Source organism: Chiloscyllium plagiosum, chromosome 12, assembly GCF_004010195.1.
Source record: "Chiloscyllium plagiosum isolate BGI_BamShark_2017 chromosome 12, ASM401019v2, whole genome shotgun sequence".
NCBI classification, from domain to species: domain Eukaryota; kingdom Metazoa; phylum Chordata; class Chondrichthyes; order Orectolobiformes; family Hemiscylliidae; genus Chiloscyllium; species Chiloscyllium plagiosum.
In genome coordinates, this window is record NC_057721.1 from 19,159,812 (window position 1) to 19,179,234 (window position 19,423).

Below are 19,423 nucleotides of genomic sequence, written 5' to 3' on the forward strand. Positions count from 1 at the left end.
AGGCTCACTGGTCTATAGTTCCCTGGCTTGTCCTTACCACCCTTCTTAAACAGTGACACCATGTTAGCCAACCTCCAGTCTTCTGGCACCTCACTTGTGACTATCGATGATACAAATATCTCAGCAAGAAGCCCAGCAATCACTTCTCTAGCTTCCCACAGAGTTCTAGGGTACACCTAATCAGATCCTGGGGATTTATCCACTTTTATGCATTTCAAGACATCTAACACTTCCTCCCCTGTAATATGGACATTTTTCAAGGTGTCACCATCTCCCTACAGTCTATATCTTCTATATCCTTTTTCCACAGTAAATACTGATGCAAAATACTCATTTAGTATCTCTCCCATTTTCTGCGGCTCCACACAAAGGCCACCTTGCTGCTCTTTGAGGGGTCCTATTCTCTCCCAAGTTACCCTTTGCCCTTATTGCACTTGTAAAAACCCTTTGGATTATCCTTAATTCTATTTGCCAAAGCTAGCTCATGTCCCCTTTTTGCCCTCCTGATTTCCCTCTTAAGTATACTCCTATTGGTATACTGGTATTTTTGGGGTATAGTTTAAACTGATTAGCCTAATTCAAATCTGTTCTTTGTTGTTTCCAGGCAACCAGGTATTCCAGAAAAAAATGAACCATCATAATGAAAATATGACTTCTTTTCTGTCTCTATATTTGAAACGCATTACCCAATTCCAATAACCCTCCAGAATATTCTCTGCTTCCTTTTCAGAGTACGCATCTACATATTTATTGTCTTGTCTTGCTGTTGCAAGTCTCTTCGCTTTTCAGGGCTAAACACTTCTGTCTGACCCTCTGCCTGTTCAGGTTTTTCCTGCACCGTTACGTCAAACAGGGTATTCACTAACTGAACCTCAACTCCTTAATTTTTCTCTTTACTTTTTGTTTCATGCTGTGACTTATGATAGTGGGATCTGGTTACCACACAGTCTGGGAAAATACCAGGATATTTCTGTTTTAACTCCTTAGTTTCTTGGTTTTCCTTGGGCTTCTCCACAACAAGGGTGTCACTCCCACCTTGGATCCTGCCAAATCATTCCCAAAAATACACTGAATTCCTGAAACTGACACTCTGTCAATCAATCCCACTGTATCTTCCCTGGTCTTAAGTTGGCACTCCAACCTGATCTTACATAGGGGAACACTAAATTTCTGTCCATCTATCCCACAAATTACTACACTCCCAGGTAACAGATCAGAAAGAGTGTCATTCACTCAACTCTTACTATTAGTGACTGGTTAGATTCCGTATCTCTCAAAATTATAATTTCTTGTCCTTCTCCCCCTGTTCTTTCTGAGTAAACTTTACCCACAGAGGTGAATTCTTTGTAGAGATCAGGTACTATCTCCATACCCAGCCCATGCCTAGGCTGTCCACTCTCTGGCAGCTGCTTGGCTCTTCTTGGGATCTGCTTTACTACCTTCACTAATGCCACTGGCTTAGCTTCTTTTACCACATCTTTTCCCACAATGCCTTTCTTTAACAACCAACATTGTGTCTTTATGTGTCCCACTTTACCACAGTGGAGGCTTTTTACCTCCTTTCCACCTTCTTGAGCTTCTTTTTTATTCTGTGGTAAATTCTTACCAGAGCTCTCTACTCTTGATTTAGTAGTGTAGGATCTCCCCTTCTCCCAACTTCTATCCCTCACATGACGAAATTCTGGCTGGAAGCTTGTCTTATACAACAACATGTACTCAGCTGCTAATTCTGCTGCCCTTCTCACTTCCTGAGCTTTCTGTTCCTCCACGTGAATTCTTACCATCTCTGGAAGTGAGTTTTTAAACTCCTCCAGCAGAATAATCTCTCTTATAGCCTCAAATGTCCTACCTATTTTCAAAGCACACACCCATCAATCAAAATGATGATGTTTAATTCTTTCGAATTCAACATAAGTCTGACCTGGTGCCTTCTTTGTGTTTGAATGCTGTTTATATGCTCTGGTACCAGTTCATAAGCACTTAAAATAGCCTGTTTAACCTCTTCATAATCTCTTGACCCCTCACTAACTCTGCCTACCAGTTTAGTCTGAACTAGCATTACCCATAAATCCTCGGACCACTCCATCTGCCTAGCCAATTTTTCAAATGAGATACAGAAGGCTTCAACATCTTTCTTATCAAAATGTGGCAGAGTTTTGACATATTTATATATGTATCACTACCTTCTCTTTTAATCTCCATTCTGTTGACTTTAGGAGAAAGTGAGGACTGCAGATGCTGGAGATCAGAGCTGAAAATGTGTTGCTGGAAAAGCTCAGCAGGTCAGGCAGCATCCAAGGAGCAGGAGAATCGATCTTTCGGGCATGAGCCCTTTAGATGCTGCCTGACCTGCTGCGCTTTTCCAGCAACACATTTTCAATTCTGTTGACTTTGCTGACTAAGTCGCAACTTCTCAAGTTCAAATTCTCTCTTCTTGTCTTTCCCTTTATTCTCTCTCTCTCTTTGCTCAGGTAAGAACCTTTATCTTCTAACTCCATTTTCCTCAATTGTAATTTAAGTTTTTCTACCTCTGCTGCACTTGTCTGTATCGCTAATATACCTAAGTGTTTGAGTAACTCCCTTACAATTTCAGCTTTACTTTTGTCTTTGGTTAAACCCAAACTCTCTCTGATTCCCTCCTATTTTACATCCAATTCTGTTCTTTTTAAAAGATTGCAAATTCTAAAAGTATGACTTTTTTCTTTCCTTCTAAAGTTTCTTGGCAAATTTGAGAATCATCTTCAAATCCCATCTCTTTAGCAATTTTAAGAGCCATATCTGTTAAGTTAATCAACCACAAGTCACTGAAATAAAGCAAATTGTCTCACCTACATTTATTTAAAGATCTAGGGCACTAATCTGCAAATGTTGAAATCTACTGGGACTTTTCATACCCCCAAATCTATTCAAATCTGTCTAAACCAGTTCAAATCACGGACTCAAGCCCCAAACCCTCCTGCTTAACTTAGAACCAGCAACACAGAAAAGATTTATCCCATGCAGTAATCTGTAAAAATTCAAGTGGTCAAGAACTATTTAAAACAAAAATTAACAACTTTATTTCTTAAAGTATAACAGAGAATAATTAAGTAACAACTAATTACAAATCATTACTCTAACCTATCTGTTACTTTCCCTTCTATAATACTAGTCCGATAAAACTCCCAATTAAGATTTACAAAACAAAACTTTTTATCTCTAAACCAGGCAGGTTTTGGTTCTTCTATTCGGATCTTCCTGTATCTTCTTTTCTTCTTCTTAGGGATTCTGTTTCACAGGTTACTGATCAGTAAAGGTACATTTAAGAGGGTTTTTTTCAGGCAGTCTTTTACATACTGGAGCTTGGTAGTTCTCCTCCCAACTGTTCAATTTTCCCCTGGTCTTATACCCCAGAACATCAGATTGTGTCATTGGCTTTTAAGATTATCAATATACTCAATTCAGACTTGATTGGAATTTCGTATTTTTCGTGTATAATCTAAACTGATTGGCCTAATTCAAATCTGTTTTTTTGTCATTTCCAGACAATCAGCTACCCCAGTAGCTGGAGCACATGTTGCATTGTGTCTTATTGAAAATACTTGGTGCTGTCACTGCTAGCTTTTAACTCTCTTAAAAGGTATAGTTCACCCACATCTTCATAGCACCTTAAACCTGTGTCCTCTAAACCTGGACTCCCATACCCTGGGAAAAAGACCTTGGCTATTCACCCTATCCATACCCTTCATGATTTTATGAACCTGTATAAGGTCAGCCCTCAGCTCCAGGGGAAATAACCTCAGCTTATTCAAGCCTTCCAATCCAAGCAACATCATTTTAAATCTTTTCTGCACCCTTTCAAGTTTAACTACAACCTTTCCTATAGCAGGGAGACCAGAACTGAATGTAGTACTCTAAAAGTGGCCTAACCAATGTTCTGTGCAGTTGCAACATGACTCCCAACTTCTCTACTCAATGCACTGACCAATAAAGGCATGTGTACCAAACACCTTCTTCACTACCCTGTTTTCTTGTGATTCTACCTTCGAGGAGCTATGAACCCACACCCCGATGTCTATTTGCTTGGCAACACTCCTTTGGGCCCTACCTTTAAGTGTATAAGTCCTGCCCTTACTTGTCTTTCCAAAATGCAACACTTCATAATTATCAAAATTAAACTCCATCTTCCACTAAACAGTCTAATAGCCCATCTGATCAAGGTCCTGTTGTACTCTGAGAAAACTTTCTTCACTGTCCACAACACCACCAATGTTGGTATCATCTGCACACGTACTAACTGTACCTCCTATATCCATGTTCAAATCATTTAAATAAATAACAAAATCAGTGGACCTAGAACTGAACCTTGTGATGCATCACTGGTCACAGGCTTCCAGTCCAAAAAGCACCACCCTCTCTCTCCTATCTTCAAGCCAATTTTGTATCCAAATGGCAAGTTCTCCCTGGATTCCGTGTCATCTAACCTTGCTAACCAATGTACCATGCGGAATCTTGTTGAACGCCTTGCAGAAGTTCATGCTGACAATGTTCCCAAATTAAACTCATCCCACCTGCCTGTGTTTGGCCCATGTACCCCCAAAGGTCTCCTATTCATCTATTTATCCAAACATGTCTTAAATGTTATAACTGTACCATCATTCACCGCTTCCTCCGACAGTTCATTCCACACGTGAACCATACTCTGTGTAAAAATGTTGCCCCTCATATTCTTTTTAAAACTTTCTCCTCTCACCATAAAAATATACCCCCTAGGTTTAAACTCCCCTCCCCTTATCTACACCTTATCTATGTCCCTCATGATTTTGTAAACCTCTATAAGATCTCTCCTATACACCAGTGAACAATTTCTCAGCCTATCCACCCTATTTTCGTAATTCAAGCCCTCTATTCCTGGCAACATCCTGGTAAATCTTTTCTGAACCCACTCTCCAGTTTAATGATATCCTTCCTGTAGCAGGGTGATCAGAACAGTACACAGTACTCCAAAAGTGACCTCACCAACATCTTGTACAACCTCAACATGATGTCCCAACTCCTATACTCAAAGGTCTGAGCAATGAAGGCAAGTTTGGTAGCATCTGTGGATTGCAAAACAGGGTTAATAATTCAAGTTTAATATCTTCAGATGTGTTTGTGATACGTTGTGTGTGAAAGCAAAGAAACATTTAAACAGTTTAAATGGATCTGGCAAATCATATCGGAATCATGGTACTGGATTGTCTGAAATGACTCCCTACATTACATCATTACAAAAATAGTTCAGTGATTGTATAGCTCTCTGAGCTGTAAGGAGGTTGCAAAAGGCATGTATGAAAGCAAAATTGTTTTTTTATCTTTATTTCAATTGCAATAAAGTTTGAAATGTTTTCTGTTTATATCTAAGGGGTAGATGTCCCCAAACATAAAAAATTACCTATACATACATTCTCTTACTGAGAAAAGCTGACCATCAAACAGATGCTGTTTCAGAGAGGACAAGACAATTCTTCAGTTCCTTATCAGCATTCTGGAAAGTAGCCTATAAGAAACGTTTTCTATTTCAAGATTTTTTAAAGATGACTTTATTCTTCCCTAGCTTGCTGTCATCAAATAAACATGAATTTAAATTATTTAATACACCCAAACTTTCAACCCTTTGTGCTGGCAGACAAACTTCTCGTAACAATGTTGCTGCATTTGTTTGATTTTCTGTTATAAGCGCTACATGAAATGTTAGCATAAGCTATGATTTTCATGTATTTTGCATATTAATTGACGGGGTGCAAAAGTAAAGCATAAAGGAAGGATACTGTTCCATCTGGACCTGTTTCCTGAAAACTACAACACCCGTCACATTACAATGCCTTTTGAAAGTATTGCCCTCTCCCATTATGAAAGTGACACTATGGCTTGTGCTATATAAAAATTAGAGAATAATCAACAAAATGCCACAAAATATAGGCTACGTTTATTATGTGCTGAGGTTAAAGTTCAATCTCAGAATTAGCAGAACAGCCACTCAGCATACACCCGACCCAGTTTCTCCAACTTCTACAAAATTCTCTCACTTACTGTCTATTGAGCCACAGTCTTTTAAACTGGCACAATTCTGGGAATGTGCATGACCCACACTCTGTCTAGTTGTCCCTCAAGTTTGCATCAGGATCCCATGATTTGCTAAGACTGTCCAGCGAAGGCCCCAATAAATAGGTGCAGAGGAAGAGGATAGTGCCATCTCACTATTCTAACGCTGCCACTGCCCACCTATTTGCTTTGCAAGCTGAATTAAAATTAGCCCTATGGTCTCTCATGTAGTTTGGTAACTTTATACTAATAGTCTGGATGTTTATTTTGCAGTCAGTGGAACATTTCATGCCCTTAAATGTTACAGTCATCAACAAGCACATTGGTGATGATGAATGGTTCAGTCTGAAGGGCCAGGCTGTCTTGTAATGTGAACTGTGTCTACACACATCACGTTGAACAACAAACAAGCGGAAATGTAACTAGGAGTCGACCTTTGAGTGCAAGCATTGGGCTTTGCTGTGGCATTATTCAGCAGATTTGCAACAGTAAAACCAATAGTGCACCAAGAATCAGTGTACAGCTGACAATGTGTTCTTGGAACTACATTAGGCGAGACAATGTAATTTTTCAACATCTTTAATTAAAACATTCACTTATTTAACACCATGCGTTCTAATAATACGTGATTTATCCAACAGTGAAGCTTTGAATTTATAAGATTTATGGTTTAATACATTTCAGTTGCTTTATAATACAATATTTTATACTTACATTTTTCAGAAAACAGTACAATTGGCAGGCAAATATTGATTTTACAGTAACAGAAGTATCAGTAGCAAAGGTTCATTATACAACCATTATACAATTGGTTCATTTATTCTAACAATGCCGGTAGACTTGTATAAATTGTTGGGCCATAGGAGATGCCCATTGCTATTCTGCAGGAGCAGAGATGGCTCAAAGTGAAAGTCAGTGATATAGACATTTCTGAATCTGAACCCAACTCACTTTTACTCAAACTTGGGGACAAATTTCAGCTCACTCTTGGCATTCTGAAGCTGCTTGAGGTTGACGGCTGGTCCTGGTAACTTCACTGCTCCAGGCAGTTCTTTTTTATCCTCTGATTTAATGCATGTCCCCTGTATCAGATGAAATCATTACTAAACCACATAAAAGTATACAGAATTGCCTTAGTTCTCACCTTGCTCTTTCTTGGTCTAAGTGTCAATCTGAGAATTGTACTCAGAGTCCTACTTTGGCAGTGATAGCATTCTCATCACTGGGTCAGAAGGTTGTGAATCCAATCAAGTCTTTTCACTGGAACAGTTTAAACCTGTGTTCTGTGGTAGCACTCTTGCCTCTGGGTCGGAGCAAGTCTGCCTCTCCAGAGACACACACCACTGAGCACAAAACCTCAGCTAAATCTCAGTCCTCAGTGGTGATAGTTCTCAATTTTCCGATGTGCATTTTTCATATGAGGTGAGATCACAGAATCAAAGAATCATTACAGTGCAGACAAAAGTTACTCAGCCCATCATGTCTGTACTGGCTCTCTGTGCATTTTAATTTTGTCCCAGTCTTCTGCATTTTTGCACTTTGTTTCCACTTAGCTAATTATGCAACAGCCATCTCACTGCTTCCATTGAATCTGTTTTCACCACATTTCTAAGCAGTGCATTCCATACCCGAAATAGTCACTATCTAAAAACAGTTTTTTTTCACCTCATTTTTCCTTCTTGTGTAAATCACTTTAAAACTGTATTGTCTGATTTTGATCCATTTATAAGTGGAAATAAGTTTTTACCTCTCCCCTCTGCCCAGACCCACTATTATTTTGAAAACCATTATCAAATCTCCTCTTGTCATCTTTTCTCTAAGGAAAGCAATCCCAACTTTTCTGATCTATCTTCATAACTGAAGTATCTCATCCTCAGAACAAATCTTCTAAATCTCTCTGCATTGTCTCCAATGCATTCATATCCTTCCTATAGTGTGGCACCAATAGCTATGCACAACACTCCTTCTGACGTCTAACCAATTTCTGATATAAATTCATTGTAATCACTCTGCTCTTGTTCTCTATGTCCTTATTAATAAAGGCTCAAATAGTTTATGCTTTATTATCAGGTCTCTCTACCTGTCCTGCCACCTTGAATGACTTGTGCACATACACCTCCAGGTCTGTCTGTACTCTTTACAATAGTACATTTTAAAATAGCACAGGGAGTAATCTGAGATTATTACTTGCTAATTCTCTATCTAACTCCCTACTTTACAATTTTGTAAGACCACAACATCCTCCAGAAGAACATTCTGTGACATCCTTGAGCTGGTTCTAGGAGGGGAAGCAAACCACCGTGATAAAGGCTGCCCTTTTCTCCTCTACCCTGCTCTTTTAGATATAAGTCTCTGAGCCTTCTTCTCTCCTACTGTCTCATTGCATTGTTTCAAAGGACCCATGGAGAATTTTCCTCTGTGTTCTGGCAGTTTCCATCTAATGAATCTGTTTTAACTTTCCAGCCCTGGATCTAGCTGGATCATATAAAGCATCATTGAATTGTACTCTCACCTGCTAAAACTATTCTCTGTTCCAGGATCATTTTGGAATATAAAGAGAACACTTGGTTGCTTTGCCTCCAGCCATATCTGTGTCCTTAAACATTCTCTCCCAGTTCCCTTTTCTCTCAACTGGAAAAAGTGCAGATTCAAAGACTTCTTGGCCATTGAAATTAAGATCATCCAATCAACTGTTCATGCCATGTCCTTTCTCCTCACTAACTTATTGAGCTCAATTTTCTTGAAGTCTCTGGCCTGAACTTACCCTCTTCTCTAGGTTCTCTTCTATCACCTCTCATATCAGGTCTTGTCCATAACACCCACCTTCTCTTCTCTCGACCTTGTTTTCACTCACCTGATGATCAAACAATTGTCTCTTCCTGGCTGCCATATTAGGTATTGTTCATAATTCTCTCAATTCAGGTATTGTCTCCATCTCCTTCTAATCTGCTATCATTAACCTGCTTCCAAAAAAAATCCCTTGACCCCCTATATCCTTGCAAATGTCAGCCCCATCTTTGATGTCCCTTACCTCTTCAAAGCCCTTGAAACAAGTGTTTGCTTTCTAAATCCCCACACTTGTTTCCCAAAACTACATAACCCGGATCCCTCTAATCATTTTATCCCCTTTCACGATATAAAAATGAAGTCATTTTCATGTTGAATGTGGCTGTGCTAAAGTTATATTATCCTTCATTATGCTGCCTGCAGCTTTTGACCACATTAATGTCTTTCAACATCTTCTCACTATTGTTAATTTGAATGGGACTCTGCTTTCCTGGTTTAAATCTTTTTATTCATAGCCAGAGAATGACCTATTTTGGCTTTTCTTCCAATGCCCATACCAATATGTCAGTGTCTCCTAAGGAATATTTATTGATCCTTATGATCATCTAAAAACACAATATCAAGCATATCCCCTACTGACACCCAGCTCTACCTCATCATTAGCTCTCTTGACCACTTCGCTGTCTCTAAATGATCTGATTGTCTTTCAAACGTCTAGTACAAGATGGCCGTAAATTTCTACCAACTGTTTTTGGTCTGTGCAGTAAACTTCTATTTTCCTGCAACCTCGGATGCTGCCTGACCTGCTGTGCTTTTCCAACTCCACTCTAATCTAAACTCTGGTTTCCAGCATCTGCAGTCCTCACTTTTGCCCAGTAAACTTCAATCTCTAGTCACATTTCCAAACGTCTCCTTGGCAACTGTCTGAAGCTCAGCCAAACTGTTCACAACCTTGGTTTCATATTTAACCCTAAGATGAGCTTCCAAATATATATCCATGCCTTCATTGACCACCCATTTCCATCTCTGTAACACTGCTCCACACAACTCCCAGCTCAGCTCCCCTAGTGTTTCAACCCTTATTTTTACCTTTGTTAGGTCTACAGTTTGACCATTCTAATGCTTCACTGATTGATTTCCCATATTCTGTTCTGCTAAATTAAAGTCATCCTATGTGCTGCTGCCTATAACCTAATTTGCACCAAGTCCTGTTCATCTATCATTGTCTACTAGTTAAACATCATCTTAGTTTTAAAATTCTCCTCCAGAAGTTGTTTCCTCAGCCATCAATGCTTCCATCTCTGTACTCTCCTGCTTTGTATTCTCCTCTAGATATCTATTTTCCCAGTGAAACCTGCCCCCTTGAATATCCCACATTTTAATTGTTGCATCATTGGTGGCAATATGCCATCAGGGACTTAAACTCTGCAATTCGCTCTCTAAAGTTGTGCATTTCCTTCTTCCAAGAAACTCTCCTTAAAACCTATATCTTTACCATGAGTTTTGACAGTCAGTTCCAGTATCTCTTCATGTGACTCAGTGTCAAGTTATATTTTTTCATGCTCCTGTGAAGTTAAATAGTAATTTGATTTTATTACATTAAGGATCTTATATTGGTAGAAGTTCTTGTTGTTAAAATAGGTGATTTGATTTATGTTTGTAGAAACATTACTGTGAGCAAATAGCTTGCCATGTTTTCAGTGCTACAGTAGTGATTACACTTTAAAAATTTTCTATTGGTTGATAAATGTGAGTCTATGGATGGTGCTCTTTAGATGCAAATCTGCACTGATGCATAATTATTTTGTCCTGACATGATGCTTAATTCTGTGAAGTGTAGCGTGATCTTATTCAAAATTACACAAGACAGTATTTATCAAAGAGCCTAGTGAAGATGCAACATTACAATTATTAATTTAAAAGTTAACTCCACACAATCCCACTGTGGAGACAGGGGCATGGTTCTGTTTTTTTTAACACTGGTTAATAATAGAATGATGTAAAATCTGCCTTAATAATCTTTTCTTGGCATTGTATGAGCAGTTGTGTCTGATTCCAAAACACACCACACCAATCTTTCACTGTTTTCCAGTTGTTGATATAGTTCCATAACCAGTATTTAGTTGTCAGTATAACTCACTCATAGTCTTTGAGTTAGAAGGCTGTGAGTTGAGATGTTGAGCATACAGTATAGGCTAACATTTCACAGCAATACTGAGGGAGTGCTGCACTGTCAGATATGCTGTCATTGGGGTGAGATATTAAAGTGAGGCTTTGTCTGTTCCTTGTTGGGTGTTAAAGCTCTCCACTGGAGGAAGCCAAGAACAGATCTGCCCAGCAATAATGTTTTGTTTTATAACCAGAACTGCTATCACACTCAACTGAGTGACCTTTCCTCTCCCAAAGTCACTATGATTCGTTTTTTTTTTGTTTGTTGCTTCCCTTTTTAAACACTGAGCACTACCAGTAAGTCAGCAGTGCAGCCAATTAGATATTTACATGCAATGCCTGTCATGGGCAATACAAGCCATCAAATGGAATTGGAGGGGGAAATAAAGCACTGTATGCTCCCACAGTGCCCACTTGTCTCTAAAGGCATCAAGAACATTGATGGGTACCATGTACCCTCTCTCCAACAATACTTGGGCACGAAGGTAACAGTGGAAGAGTGTCAGACAGTTGGGACACACCCTCCACAGCCAGCCACCTGGACCTGTTTAAGGCCATCCTGGCCCAGGAACGGACCCAGGAGGAAGTCCTTCAATTTGTCCATTCCCCTTCACACCCGGGTGAAAAATGGTCAGGGATGTAGGGCTGACACCCAGCCAAAAACACAAAAGATGTTTCAAATCATTAAATTTCAAATAAAAGGAGGTGCAATCGCTCACAGCCAGGAATAACGGTCTCTTTACCAACATCGACGAAAACAGATCACTTGATCACTATCACTTTGCTGTTTGACGGACGGTGATGCTTATAAATTGGTTGTGGAGTTACCTATAACACTGCAAAAACAAATACTTATTTAGATGTTAAACACTTTGGAACATCCTTAAGTCATTGAAAGGTGCTAAATGAACACAAACTGTTCCTTTATTTGGCACCAAAATGCAACAGGAAATCTGAAATAAAAGCAGAAAGTGCTGGAGAAACTCAACCTGGCAGCATCTGTAGAGGGAGAAGGTTAAGGTTTGGAGTCTGATGTGTTTCTTCCTTTTATGACTAATGTGTGTTTTGGGGAGGGGCCGGGGTCAGTCAGCTCAGTTGGCTGGACGGCTGGTTTTTGCGAAGGACGATGGGTTCAATTCCCGTCCCAGCAGAGGAATAGACACTCCTCTCAACCTCTCCATCGGCCTGAGACCTAGCCCATTACCCGTCCTCTCTGTCTGTAGTGAGAGAGCAGCGGTGTGGTCTGGCCGGGCTGTACCTTGACTTACATCTGTCCAGTTGCTCACTCACCTCATCAGGTTGTGAGGTACACTCTTTTCTTTTGCTGGGATGTCCAGCGCCGGGCCGGAAGGCGCCCATGGGGATATTGATGTTGGCCTGCAAAATGGATCAAATAAAACCAAGTGTTAGCGTCGCTGGAGACCGTCGGCCCAAGACAGGCTGGTGACAGTCAGTGGAGTCACTTCTCGCACTCACAATATCCGGTGGTAGACCCACAGGCAACTTCTGAGGGGTTTTCCTCTCACCTGGATAGATTTGACATTGGAGCTTCGCTTGGACATTGCGTAGAGGGAAGCTGGGTTTCCCGCTGGAAACGAGAAAAGACAGTTAAATCCAAACATCCAGAATGCGGGCGCTGTCACCGTGGAGAGCTAGAACTCTCTCTCTCTCTCTCTGTCTCTCTCGCTGGAACACTGGCCCCGCCAAAGATAATCTTTCAGTGTCCATTTCAATGTTGCCTGGATACCCCTCACAGGGACATCGAGCAGAAACACTCGAGCCTCTGTTCGCTCAGGTCTGAGTGAATCTTTAATAGACACTGAAATGATATTCCCAGCGCTGCCTGAGAACATTTGAAAGAATACCTTCCCTTCGTTAAAACCAGAATCCAAGGCACACTTTCAGTGGATTTGAATCCGCGCGTTGATTCTACAGATATGCCAGAAATGTCAAAGTAGAAATGACTAAACCGAGAGGGATCAAAATTCTGTGACAGTTACTCAAATCTCAGTCAGAACTTAGGGATGTTATAGCAGTTATTGAAGCCATGATGTGGAACTACCTGATGAAGGAGCAGTGCTCCGAAAGCTTGTACTTCCAAATAAACCTGTTGGACTAGAAGCTGGTGTTGGGTGATTTTTAACTCTCTGCATTTATTGAAAACACGGCACGAAATAGAGAAACCAACAATTCCAAATAAGTTTCACTTGAAGACCGTTCACTAAACTTCTCGTCCTGAAGAAGTCACACTGGACTCGAAACGTTAACTCTGTCTCTCCCTCACTCCGTAGAGTTTCTCCAGCGTTTTCTGTGTATGTTAACTCTTTAAAAAGGAGTTCAATGTGTGCTAACAAACGCGGAGCGGAGGGACCAGACTGGTTCCCCGCTTGCGGTATTAACAGGCAGGAGAATCATCTCCTAAGAATAAGCATTGGAGGCGAGAGTGGATAGCATGGGGATGAGTCACCGCCTCAAAGTTACGATCGCCTGGCAGCTTCAAAAGCGGGACAGTGGAACTGAAAGGTCAATGTCACTTTCTTCGGCGAGGCGCGTCACAGTCATAGGACTGGAGCTGGACTCTGTGGCTCTGTCACCATGAGGAGAGGCTACTATCCAACTCCGAGAGGTTAAACCGGTCCAACTCGCACACACAAGGCCAGGAGGAGCGACAACGCGAGGCAGGAAAGGGTCACCTTTCCAAAAACAGCTCCCCAATCAGAAAGGGCCTACCGTCCCATGTCAGGTCATTTTCTCCTTGGGCTGGTATCAAGCTCCCCCCTTTTCCTGTCTCTGTCTCTCTCCCAACAAAACTACGGAATGATCAGGTTGGCTTCTCTGACCAGCTCCCGCGACTCTCGGCCACTCCATCAGAAAACCCCAGGAGAAACTTTCGCCAGCCTTACCTGGAACCCGGAGAACACCTTTGGGGCAGTTGCTGGCTCACTCTTTGCTGTTTATTAAACTCCAACCAACCGGCGGGATGTTACTTTCTGCCGGGAGTGGGGTCGTTGAGGGTTGAAATGTCTAAGATTTTTTTTGGGGTGGGGGGAGCTAGACAGAAAGTCGACCGAAGAAGATCGCTAGGGTTGTGCATCAGTTTAGTTTGGAGGCAGATTGTGAAAGGATTCCTGACGTGGCTGACAGTTGTTTCAACTAAAAATAGCGCCTGGTAGGCAGAGGCTGTTTTTTCCATGTTAGTACTGTATTTGCCCTTTGAGTGGAAGGGTCAAATGTGTATGGGTCAAACTCCGTTGAACCAGGTCTTATCAGGGACGCCACAGTGGTATCATCAAATCTCTCTTATTCAAAATGAGTTATTCTAGAAAGTTTTCCTTTTTTGTTTCACACCTGACTAAGAATGTTTTGAGCAATCACAGTTACCCAAACCGAAGACAGGATCCCTGATGTTTCATTATATATATACATCTGCATTTTCAGTCTGAGTTGACAGGTGGTGAATAAAGTGAATGAGGATTAAGGGTTGGTGAAGATTGGAGATCTAGTCAATAACAAATACAGGGCGCATTGTGGAACGACTTGCATGTTTCGGACAACCATCAGCAACTATTGCAACACACCATTATTTTGACCAGCTGCCAATGTTAAATGAACCGCACACACTTAGTGCCGTGTACCTATCGTAAACTATTTTCCTTTGCCACATCCACTACACAAAGCTATCAGCTATTCCATAGTATCAGTAGAGAATTTTGAGATCAGCTGTTTCTCCATAGGGCACACAATATGCCCGTCTTGTTGCTGCACACCTTCCCGGGGATATGCTCATCTCGCTAGTTTATTGTTCAGACCGATTCCTGGGCTCACTAACCACATAAACCCTTGGTCTGGCAATTCTTCAAATTTAAAAATCTCAACTTTGTTCAAATTTCCGTGTGGCCTCCTACCATTCCAACTCTGTAACGTCCTCTTGCGTTGTAAGTTCTCTGTGTCCCCTCAGTCCTGGTCTCTGTATCTTTTACCTTGTTACTTGTGATTTTCAGCAGCCTCAGCGCCAAACTTGGAACTTTCTCCTTAAACATCACAAAGTCTCCAACTCTCTCTACTCTTTAAACCTCAATTTATCAAAGAAGCTTTTAATCACAAATGTATTGCCTTCTTTGGCTCGATATCAGATTTCATATGATAATGCTACTGTAAAGTGTTTTGGAATGTTTATCGTGGTAAAGGTAACATATAAATACAAGTTACAGTTTTCATAGCATGGCATTAAAAGATCTTTATATAGACAAACCACACCATAAACTAATCCTTAAAACAGATGCAACTATCACTTTGGAAGAAGTATATATTTTTGGGTGAAAGTCAAATTGAAATTAACATCTAAATGCCAGAATGCCTCTAAGTCCAAGTGATCCAAGAATGTAGAATATCGATTTGGGTCATTTGGTGGCCTTCAGTCATTTTTTAATTCAAGGATGATTTCTAATCAGGATTGTTTGTTTCTGCCAGGGTTGTTATGTTGCTTTCACCTGCCTTACAGAGCTGCTTTCAAGATGTACACGGTCTTTTGTTTGATGGACCTCCTGTTAACTTAGGAGAATGCAATGGAGGCATCATTTTTGGAATCTGTAAATCAGTCTTATGTACTACATAGTGCAGGTCTCACAGCTACATAGGAATGTGGTGACAGCAACTGGTTGTACACTGGGACTCTTGTTGATTTGTGGTCTTTGTTGTAAAAATATTCATTTTGTAGAAAGTTGAGCTGGCAGAGCTGATTTAGTGTCAGACCTCCTCATCAGTACTGGCTTTTTGAGACAAGTAGCAGCCAAGATATGGGAACATATTCCATATATCTCCAAATTGTATGGTTGGGGTAGGGGAATCATTTGCTTGACCAGGGTTGATCTACAAGTTGTGTTTTGGCAACCTTCAGGAACAGGCCAAGTCTCTCCTATGCACACATGAAGAGGTTGAAAGTAGCTTGCAAGTCTGGTGGAGAGTGGTGTTAACTACACAGTCATCCTCATACTGCAGATCATGAACTAATGGTAATATGACAGTATATTTGCAGTTTATTTATAGTGATAGCCCCATTGTCTGAGTCTTGAGGTCCAGCTTTGGTGCACTGCATGTTTAGCAATGCACATGAGGGACTTTGGATGTCTGAAATTTCTACCCTTGGCCTCCAGAAATGAGTATGGCTGAAATCACTTTGTTAAATTGGTTTATATTTGTGTAACAATGCAAAATAAAAATAAAACAACACATCCATGCACCAATTAGTCATCATGCTTAAACAGAATAATATTACACTTTCCAGCCTTTTAGCCAAGAGCAGATCCTTTGCCTTTACAATCTCTTGTCCTTTATTAATCTTCTTGTAGCACTTAGGAACTTCTGCTGTATATTTGTGTCGGAAGAAGGTGGGTTCAAGTCTAACTCAACAAACCTGAGCTCCCTATCTAATCCGATTCATGGCTGTGTACTGTGCAGCTCCTGAACTGAAGAAGCCGCTGAATTTTGGATGGGACTTTAAACCAAAGCTCTTAAACCAAGGCCCATAGAACTGTCTAAAAGAAGAACAAGGGAGCTTTCTCCAATATCTTCTTCTTCAGCCAACAGCACTGAATGTTGTGTGTGGAACCTCAACGCGCATGGAAAACAATAAATGCTGGAGATCACAGCGGGTCAGACAGCATTTCAAGTCTGGATAACTCTTCATCAGAGCTTCATCTTTGTCATCTAGACTCAAAATATTGGCTTGTTCTCTTTCCATGGACGCTGTCTGACCCACTGCGATCTCCAGTATTTATAGTTTTCAGGAAAGATCCCAGCATCTGCAGTGATTTGCTCCTACTCAGTGTGCACTAGATAGTTGTCTTGTTTTCTATATTAAAACAGAGGTATATATCAACTGCAATGCTGTAATGCATTGAGATATCCTGGAATTGTAAAATACATCTTATAAATTTGAGTTATTTCTTTCACTTTGTTCCCTAATGGATACGTTTTTCATAATCAGATTATTTTTAAAATTTATATTCATATAATTCCATATCATTTCAGACTGTTCATGATCAGGAAAAGATTAAACCAACATAATGGTTGCAAGATTCTTTCAAAATCAAGCTACTGAATTGCTTAGTGTACTCATGGATAACAGCCTCCTGTTCAGATACTGACCATTTTGCAAATGATTTTGAATTCACAGCTCATTCTACAACTAATCTTAGAAACTGCTACCTATGATGGAAATAATCATATTTAAGTCCTCCCCATAGTAAAATGAACAAATAATCCAGAAAAAGGATGGTGCCTGTGGTGGGAACAACAGTAATTCTGGGTGACATGAGACTCGTTGCATCTCCTCTTTGTTGTCATGACCCAGGCTGTAAATGGCGACAAGTCTGACAAAATCCATCAATCTAACATATCAAGTAGTTGCAGCTAGGCAGAAATGACAGAGAGGCAAGGCTGCCGATTGGGAAACAAACAATGTCATATTTCTATGATCTCTCATCATTTGTATATTTATAATGCCATGTCCAGTGCAGGCATGAAGTGTTACATCTTTTTAAAACTATTTTTAAAATGGACACAACAGCTTTTACAATGGCTGCCCATATAGCATGTGGCTTTGGCAGCATCAGGTCCATCCGAGACCTGAAAGTCAAGAAAAGATTTCATTAATAATGAGCAATCCCAGCCACTTGTGAAACTCGCAAGTCTTTTTGTTAAGGATGAACTGTAAATAAGCAGGATTACAATACTCCAGCCATCTCACTTCACCAAGGACAATAGTGAAATCGAAGCTCACTGGGTGTGAGACAATTATGAAATAAGTCACAGTGTATCATGTACCTATATTGTATTGTGATGGCTCCTCATCTCAAACCCATAGCGAACTTTGCTGTCTCCAAAAGTGTGAAAGAATCAACATAAAAAGTGAAAGACCAACCTACTACCTCATTTGGAAGGAAGACTTTGAAACAAATTCACCCTAAGTATTAACCTCTTGGCAATTCAAGTACAAGAAAACTTACAGCTAACTGAGAATTATCTGTGTTTCCAGACCTCACCTCAACTAAAACATTACATCAGCTAAAGCCTGCAATGAAAGAGATTGAAATCAACACAGCTTGTAATTGTGCATTTTTCCTCCTCTGCACCTAATTTTCGTGTGATGATAGTGTATGAGGCATTTCATTAAAATGTCTGAGGCATGTGTATGATAATAAATTCTCTTTATTTTTAAATTGACAAAAACATGCTGCTGGAAATGATCTAAATTGGACCAAAGCACCTTAATTCCACACATAAAAATACTTGGATTATGGATATTAAGCTTATGACTCGATAAAACCTTCTCGTTTCGAAAGCTTATGAAGATGTTGTCTCAGCAAAATGAACTTTCCCATTCTCAGCTGAAATGCTCTGTTGAATAGGATACATGGTGCCTGTGTCTGCCATGGCTCAGAGTGACTTTCCTCAGACAACTTTTCACTGTGCACCTCATTATCTACAACTGGGCTTTTGTGTGCCTTTCTTGCAGCGTCAGAGGCTATTCTGAGGCCTTCCAGCTTTCAAGCCTCTGGCACCATATTTAACGTCCAGCTGCCGACTACTTCAGATGCTTCAAGCCAGGAACAACTCCTCACACTGTGGTTCTTGAGCCTCCAGATTCAGGACAAAGCCTGGAGGGAAGGAAGGCTCACTCCCCGCTTCATTGGGAAGGACCTGGGGGCATTAATTGATGGGGAGATGGAAAGGAGGGAAGAGTCAGTTTTCCACCCACATGCCACAGGAGTCCACACCATTAGACCAAGGCAACCCAGTCGCAAATTGTAGCCCAGGTCTGTATTGTACCCTGAGAGATGCTCAGCAGTGCAGGACCAAGGTCAGTGATCTTCTATGCTCTGTAAAGGTAAGTGCCCTCATCTTCTCCCTGCTACTTCACACTCACAGGGATCTTGCACATACTGACTCTGCCATTGAGCCCACCTCTCATTATAGCTCATGGATGACAACTCTCACTATTCCATGCACTATGTCCACTCAATACCTCACCTACCTCAAACTACTAACCCTTCCTGCCCTCTCCACCATTGTTCGGGCCCTGGTATTTCGTTTTAAGGAATTCCCATTGATCTCACGATGTTTTTCCAAGAAAAAACTTGCCCAGCTTACTGTGGACAGGCTCAGACTAATCATACCAATATCAGTCTTTACTAGAATCTCAGTTGCTGCTTTGAAATTCTCCTTTTCAAACTTTATGGATGGAATCTTCCCAAGTACTGAACAATGTGGGCTAAACTGAGAAATTTGGGGAAATCAGGTGAGATGTCGAGCAAGGTCATGGAGACAAAGAAGTCATATTTTCCACCAGGTCCCGGATGTCATGACATAAGGCCTATTAACACGGATTATTGCTCATTATAAC

The 19,423-nt window shown here is 40.7% G+C and overlaps 1 protein-coding gene across 2 annotated transcripts; it reads right to left on the bottom strand.

The window, feature by feature from the left end:
- Positions 1-6,628: 6,628 nt before the first annotated feature.
- On the bottom strand, positions 6,629-14,144 carry smpx (small muscle protein X-linked). Of its 2 annotated transcripts, none has more exons than XM_043700619.1 (4): positions 13,923-14,144; positions 12,546-12,607; positions 12,310-12,396; positions 6,629-7,145 (listed from the first exon to the last, which is right to left on the bottom strand). In XM_043700619.1, the coding sequence occupies exons 2-4, from the start codon at positions 12,579-12,581 to the stop codon at positions 7,017-7,019; spliced, it is 252 nt and encodes an 83-aa protein (XP_043556554.1). In that variant the 5' UTR covers positions 12,582-12,607; positions 13,923-14,144; the 3' UTR covers positions 6,629-7,016. The 2 variants fall into 2 exon arrangements, with proteins under 2 accessions (XP_043556554.1, XP_043556553.1); XM_043700618.1 differs by lacking the exon at positions 13,923-14,144 and adding an exon at positions 13,082-13,893.
- Positions 14,145-19,423: the final 5,279 nt, after the last annotated feature.